A 7,580-nucleotide genomic window follows, 5' to 3' on the forward strand; every position below is an offset into this window, starting at 1 on the left:
CGCCCGCAGTTTGAGATCAGTCCTCACTTACCATTGGCCTTTGGGGTGGTGGCAGCCTTTGCTGGCGCCTCATCTTCATCACCTGAGCTGTCTGAGGAACTGCTCTTGTTTTTAGCTTTAGTCGCCTTGGTTGAATGAGCAGGGGTAGAAGTGGCCTCCTCCTCCTCCGAACTGCTATCACTGTCTGATGACTCTGCGGGTTTAGCTGATGCAGCTTTGGGAGCGTTGCCGTTGGCGACAGCAGCCTTAGCAGGGGTGCTCTTGGTGTCCGTCTCAGAGTCTGAGCTGTCATCCGAGTCGGAGCTGCTCTCCTCGGCCTTCGCTGGGGCTGCTTTTGAAGCTGCGGATTTAGCCACCACGGCTGCCTTCTTGGCCACAGGTTTTGCCTTTGCTTGGGCTTCTTCTTCAGAAGAGTCATCGTCTGAACTGCTCTCTGCATGGGCTGCTGCAGCCTTTGCTGGAGGAGCAGCTGCTTTAGTTGCAGCGGGCTTGGCTTTAGGAGGTTCTGACTCTTCGTCCTCTTCCTCGGACGAAGAGTCAGACTCCGAGCTGCTTTCTGCTGCAGGGGTGGCAGCCTTAGAAGCAGGAGTGGCAGCCTTAGAAGCAGGAGTGGCAACCTTAGAAGCAGGGGTGGCAGTCTTGGCAGCAGGGGTGGCAGGTTTACCCGTTGCTGGCTTCGCTTTCTCTGTCTCATCTTCGGATGAGGAGTCAGAGTCTGAACTACTTTCTGCAGCGTCTGTCTTTGCAGCAGGATGAGCGGCCTTCGCAGCAGGTGTGGCAGGCTTACTTGTAGCTGGCTTAGCTTTAGCAGGTTCTTCCTCCTCAGATGAAGAGTCTGACTCAGAGCTACTCTTTGGTGGAGCAGCAGCTTTTGTTACTGGGGTGACAGCCTTTGAAGCTGGGGTGGCAGCTTTAGCAGGTGTTGATTTTGCTTTGGCTGGTTCATCTTCAGTTGAGGAATCTGAGTCAGAGCTGCTTTCGGCTGCTGCAGCCTTTGAGGGGGTTGCAGCCTTCGCGGCAGGGGTGGAAGGTTTACTTGTAGGTGCCTTGACTTTTGCAGGCTCTTCATCTTCAGATGAGGACTCTGACTCAGAGCTGCTTTCGGCTGCTGCAGCCTTTGAGGGAGTTGCAGCCTTCGCAGCAGGGGTGGAGGGTTTACTTGTAGGTGCCTTGGCTTTTGCAGGCTCTTCATCTTCAGATGAGGACTCTGACTCAGAGCTGCTTTCGGCTGCAGCAGCCTTTGAGGGGGTTGCAGCCTTAGCGGCAGGGGTGGAGGGTTTACTTGTAGGTGCCTTGGCTTTTGCAGGCTCTTCATCTTCAGATGAGGAGTCTGACTCAGAGCTGCTTTCTGCTGCTGTCTTTCCTTTGGCACCTTTTGCAACAGGAGTAGCAGCTTTTGAAGCTGGCACTGCAGGTTTTGTGGTTGCCGGCTTCGTTTTCACTGGTTTCTCCTCTTCAGACGAGGAGTCAGAGTCTGAACTGCTTTTAGCTGCTGCAGCAGACTTTTTGGCGGGAGTTGTGGGCTTAGAAGCCGGGGTGGTGGCTTTGGCAGCAGAAACGGCAGCCTTCGCTGCAACGGGCTTTGCTGCTTCTTCCTCATCAGATGAGGAGTCGGAACTGCTCTCAGCTGCCGCTTTTGAAGCGGCAGATGGCGTTGATGGTGCAGCGGGTTTCGTGGCAGGCTTTGCTGGAGCTTCATCATCTGAGCTGCTGTCTAAATGTATGATGACAAACAATATTGTTACAAGCGCTGCATGTACAAATGCACTTTCAACAGTTATTGGTAAAACTAGCCATTCTGACACTCCAAGTCCATGGGCAGGTTAAAGGGGTTTCACAAAGAAAATAAAGCAAGTCAAAATCTGCTGCCGCTTGCCTGAGCTTGAGGAATCATCTTTTTTTGCTGGGGCCTGTTTGACTGGGGCCGCTTTTGCTGGTGTGACCTTGGGTGCAGGCTTTTTGGGCTCCTCTTCATCTGAACTTGAATCTAAAAGGACACACAGTTATACAACAATACAAGGAACTGGCTTTGTTGAGACTATAAGGGATAACCGCAGTACAATGTTTGCTACCTGAGCTGTCAGAACTGGATTCTTTCTTAGCAGCAGGCTTCTTCAAAATAGGTTTTGTAGGTGCAGTCTTCTTTATAGGCACTGGTTTAGCTGCAAGAGACATGATGTTGTTGGACACAAGACAACAAAACTTCAGATGCCCAGTGAATACAAAATTGGAGATGTCTTACCAGCTATTTTCTTCCCTTCATCCTCATCACTGCTGTCATCACTGCTGTCTGAGTCGTCATCCTTGGCCTTACTGGCTGCTGCTGGAGTCGCTGCTTTCTGGACTGTAGCAGGAGGTGGGACTGCACTGTACATCCCTATAGAGATAAAAGTCAAAAGGATTAAGACAACAAAACACAGACACAGAGACCAAAGACAAAGGTGAGAACCAAGCAAATACCCGGAAAGAAAAAGATGGTGATGAGGGTTTAGCATTTTCACTTTACAAGTATTTGTAAGAATTAGCAGCGGGAAAAAAAACATTTGAGTGAAATCAAAGGTAATATTAGTGAAGTCCTGTGACAAACTGATGACAAGTAGTGCTGCCCTCTCCTGGCCATAGTTTAAACAACTTCAGTCATTTTTCGACTTGGCATTGGTAATGGTGGTACATGCACCAGGTCTGTTACTATTGCTGAGGGTAGATGGGTTTTAGTCAAAAACTCCACACCGTCAAGTGAAGTAGTGAATGTGACATTATTTTTAATAATGAAAACAAACCTGATTTGGGTTTCTTGATGGGCGGAGCCTCATCTTCAGAGGATGAGTCCTCACTGCTCGAATCTGCAGCTGCAGCAACAGCTTTCCCTTGGGCAGGTTTGACCTGAGCCGAGCGTGGAAATGCATCACAAAAGATAAAACTAAACCTCTTGATCTCTGACCGCATAAAGGCTGGACTTGCACAAAAGGGTTCAAATGGGAGGGGCGGCCTTTCCCACATGTCACAATTGAGATATGCGTTATTGCAGTGACCATTGCTGACATTGTGAGAGTACCCTGAATGCTAAATGCTTGCTGTTACTTGTGCAGCTAGCGTGTGACGTGTATCTGATCCTGCCCTCCCTGAGTGTGCTTTCAATTGTTTCATGACACCCTAGTTTGAATTTATTGGAAAACTAAACACACATCAAAAGCACACACACGCGTATATTTAATAACTACATTTTTTTTTGCAATGGTCCATGTCAATCATGTTCATGGCGTGTCCTCCAGGTGTTATTTACCACCACTTGAGTTGTGTGTGCATGTAGGTTGTTTGAGAAAACCAGTAAGTGTACTTACCAGATATATTGTAGTTAATGATTCGGAAACTTTTATGTGCAGCATAAATGCTGGTTAATAAATGCCAGTTTGTTTACCTTGGCTGGTTCTTCATCCTCCGAGGAACTTTCTTCACTGCTGCTCTCTTGTTTTTTCTTAGACGCACCAGTAGTGGGAACAGGAGCTTTGGCCTTGGTGGTGGCCACCGCCTCTGTCGTTCAGAATGAAATATGGTATGTTATGCATTCATAAGATCATGTAATATTCCACGAAAAAGTGACAACGGCACTCACTTGATGGAGTTTTGGTAGGTTGCTCCTCTTCAGAGTCTGATTCCTCACTGCTAGAACTACTGTCTTTCTTCCTTGTTCCACTTACAGTTGTTGCAGGCTTTACAGGAGCCTAGATGAAGCAAAAGACATTCAACGATTAAAACAAACAAACAAACAAACAAAAAAACTGTTATTTCTGCACGAAATGGCTCCTACCTTAGCAGGAGCCTTTGCTTTTTTGGGCACTGGTTTAGTAGCCACTGCCTTCACAGGTACTGCCTTAGCTGTTGAAAGGGAAACGGTCTTATAATGGTTCCAAAATATACAAATCAACAATTCAAATAGAACTTCGATATTACCAGCAGGAGTAGCCTTCTTTACTTTTGCACTGGCTTCATCCTCCTCACTGCTGGATGCCTCACTGCTGGATGCCTCACTGCTGGAACTCTCTTTACTGGTTTTTGCCTTCTTGGCTACTGAGCTAGCGGCTTCAGTCTTGTCAGTGATCGCTTTGCGTTTCCGAGATTGGGGTGATCTAAGTGCATGCAGATATAAAGTGTTAAAATTTCACAGGTATATGCCACAGATATAATTTCAAGTAACGGTTATGGTTAACACGCAAGTAAATGTTTTTTTTGAACACAAATTAAATGCAGGGCTGCTTAACCTTTTCCGTATCTTTTTTTTTCCTCAGATCTCTTTCCTGCACAGGTCTATTTTTCATTTTAATGTCATATTTTCATGCGTTGCGGTGTCCAAGAAAGTCGTAGGACAGCGCAATATACAGTAGGTAATTACAGTATTCGCCAGTTAGACATTGCTGGTTAATCCGTGGTATCTTAAAACCCTGTTTATTTCGGGTGACGATGTGAACATTGAAACAAAATATTATTGTGTTGCTTTTGGGAATAGTTTTTTGTGTTTTGTTTTTCTTAATTGAATAATGGCTGTCGAAACCAGAAAAGGGTAAACCGTATATCTGCAAGGGATATGACGTCTTATGTGCAACAAGCCCATTCAGAGAACCTTCAAAACAGACTATGGCTGGGGAATTGATCGAAATGTAATTGTTTCAACTTTCAATTTAAACTATGTGCCTTGGTTCGGTAAATGTTGGATGTTAAATCATGCACGCTTGAAATGTTTTAAAACTGAACTGTACATCGCATCACTTCTAAAATTGCAAGATTTCAAATATGAACAACTCACTTCACCCAAAAATCGTAGATGTTGAGAAGACGCTCTTCATTTGGATCCTGTGGACTCTAGTAAAACAAACACACGCACAAATAAAAGCGGGTGAATACCCTAAACTTAGAACGCTGCACAAATCTAATCACATTTATTTTTTAATTTTTTGGACATTGGCATTATATTGGAATGCAATTTCTATTGGTATTGATCCAGATTTTTCATCATTATTTTTACGACCTCAGGGTTGTTCGGCATTAAAAATTCCACTGTATGGGCATATGCTGCATGTCTTCTCCCACTACCATGCATGCAGGCCTGTCACGCTTCAGACACATTGAACCTGCTCTTTGTACTAAATCTAGTTGACTCTTTTGCTTGTTCAAAGTCTTTTGTTAGAAGGCCAAGATACGAAGACAAAGACAAACGGCATGCAGGGTTGCAGACATGTTTCCAGTCTCACGACAGTGTTACTCATCCTCTGCCAGATAACCAGTCATCCACTCATCTATAAATAGGATAGTAGAGATGTTGGAGGACATTTCTGCTACAGAATTACCATGGAGACAGTGGTTAGTGTTGGGTTTAATACTTAATTTAGGGCAGGATTCTGTGTTACTTTTTCTTTAAATAATAAAATAAAAATAAATTGCAGAGGTCTGAGTCACCCTAGTTGGAGTCTAGAATAAATACCACTGTAATTTTGGGAAATTGCACAAAAGACACCAATAAAACCCTGAAGGTCATGTGTTTAACTTGATATCACTTACAATAAAATTAATTTGAGCCCAATTCTTCCGTTTGGCTGTTCAGCACATCTCAGATTCTTTTCAAGGGTTGCTTGGTTTTGCGCTGTACTGTGTTCGGATTCATGTATGTTGTGTTGATGGCGGGGTAGGTAACCTACATTTCTGTGTCCTCCTTGCTTGCTGTTTTTGTTTTTTTTTTTGTTTTGTTCCCTGTACCCACTACTGCTTCTGAAGCTATGCAAATGTCCTCATTGTGTGATTAATAAAACATTTTTAATGTAACCTAACCATCATACAATTTATCTTTATTCAATTCCACTCTTTGTTCCTTACTGGGGTAAGGTGATTAGAGACTTAACGCAATTAGTCTGTCTAGAATCATCAGTTACATGTGAGGGTTTTTTTTTCTTTTTTCCTGGACACATGCCGTAAGAATTTAAAATAGCATTGTGTTCCATTGGTGGAGTGGGGACTATTTATGGATATGGAAAAACTCTGCTGATGTTATTTGTGGATTATGTGGGCCAATCCTACGTTAACAGAGAATCCAACCCCTCTTCATATTCATGAAATCTTTCAGTTTCTCTATGTATGAAGATTCAATGTTGATCATTTAGCGACAACAGTTGTCTTACTAAATAAAAAGCAGTTGGTGAGCAGAATGTGCTTTATGTTGGAACAAATCAGTGAAGTGTAGTGAAACTGCAGTTTCAACTTGCACTGCTTGAGCCCTTACCAGGTTTGGTTGTTAAGGGAGTAACCCTGGGGATAATCCAACCTGCAAGTGAACTTGATGAACAAGGCGGGAGGCAATGGGAGGATTAAATAGAAAGGCATGGACTTTTGATGGGAGAATTCCAACACCGTTTCGTTGCTTTTGCTTTGTCAGCCTGAGGCCATATTTGTAATGTAGCGTGCCAAGATTTTCATGAATGGCTCGACTACTGCGCCTTTTTGCTTGACAAAGAAAAAAAGGGTTGATTTGAAAAAAGATTTCTGATTGTGTTGTGAGCTTTTCAATTTGCTGTGCTCCTGTTGCCACGGTAACTGTAAACACTGCTATAGCTATATGGAGGTTATAAAAGTCATTATCTTCTTTCTAAACATTTTCTTCACACACCTTTTTCAATATCCGCAGTCGACATGCCAATATGAAGTGATTATGGCCACTGTGATGAACGTCTTTTCCCTTCAACCACTGAGATCTAGGTCGTAATTGTTCGACCATTATCTCTTATCTAAATTTAAAAAGTGTATGCAAGTCTGGCCAACGTTTTGTAATGTGGTGTTGTAGACTGGTTGACTGCCATCATACGGTGGTTGTGATTGTACGTTCAGTGAATGTGAACGTTAGTAGATATGTCTTCTAAATTGAATCTTGTCCTGAGGCATGCCATCCAACATAATATGTCAGCTCAGCAGAGAAAAAGCCATAAAAATTAGATTGATGTGGTGAACTTCACTTTGAACGCAGACTCATTGTGTCATACTTACGGCTACTTCACAAATCCTGAGAGCAGATGGCTAACACATATAATGACGTAACTAACGGTTAATTTATATTTTGAGTAGGGGACAACTGTTGCACAATTAATAACCTTAAAAAAAAAAAAAAAAACACGATTTGCAACAAGCGGCCTGTTGGCTGCCTGGTTAGGAAATCCGTCTCATAGTTTGTGTCCGGACTCTGGTCTTTCTGTGCGGTTCTTCTCCTGTTCTAGCCTCGGTTCAAAAACACGTATGTTACGTGAATTAGGGCTGCAAAATAACAATTATTTAAATAATAAATGAATCTGTTGATTATTTTGTCAATTCATCAATAAATTGGATTATTTAAAAAAACGTCTAAATGTCCTTCCCTTTATTCAAAAACAGGACTTTTTTTTTTCAAACTGACAGTGCACAAACATAAATTATGATTCAGTTACTGGAATGTTTCGTAACAAGTCAGAAAATGGGTAAAAATGTTGATAGTTGATTTTCCAAAGTTTTATTTTCAACACAAAGACAATAACTCTGCTTTCATGGAGGACTACATAAATCGCATT

General features: G+C 43.0%; 1 protein-coding gene across 2 annotated transcripts in view; it reads right to left on the reverse strand.

Annotated features, from left to right (window-relative positions):
* Positions 1-7,580, reverse strand: part of nolc1 (nucleolar and coiled-body phosphoprotein 1) — a 29,493-nt gene that overhangs the window by 2,817 nt on the left and 19,096 nt on the right. Inside the window, exons 4-12 of one of the 2 annotated variants that reach the window (XM_019870346.1) lie at positions 3,952-4,009; positions 3,809-3,876; positions 3,614-3,722; positions 3,419-3,531; positions 2,781-2,883; positions 2,258-2,377; positions 2,073-2,162; positions 1,877-1,987; positions 32-1,714 (exon numbers count right to left, since the gene is read on the reverse strand). In XM_019870346.1, coding sequence (XP_019725905.1) covers positions 32-1,714; positions 1,877-1,987; positions 2,073-2,162; positions 2,258-2,377; positions 2,781-2,883; positions 3,419-3,531; positions 3,614-3,722; positions 3,809-3,876; positions 3,952-4,009 — 2,455 coding nt within the window. Of the gene's footprint in view, positions 1-31; positions 1,715-1,876; positions 1,988-2,072; positions 2,163-2,242; positions 2,378-2,780; positions 2,884-3,418; positions 3,532-3,613; positions 3,723-3,808; positions 3,877-3,951; positions 4,010-7,580 lie in introns of both variants that reach the window. The other variant, XM_019870345.1, reaches the window with a different exon arrangement.

This window comes from Hippocampus comes, unplaced genomic scaffold (assembly GCF_001891065.2).
Source record: "Hippocampus comes isolate QL1 unplaced genomic scaffold, H_comes_QL1_v1.1 scaffold76, whole genome shotgun sequence".
Lineage (NCBI taxonomy): Eukaryota > Metazoa > Chordata > Actinopteri > Syngnathiformes > Syngnathidae > Hippocampus > Hippocampus comes.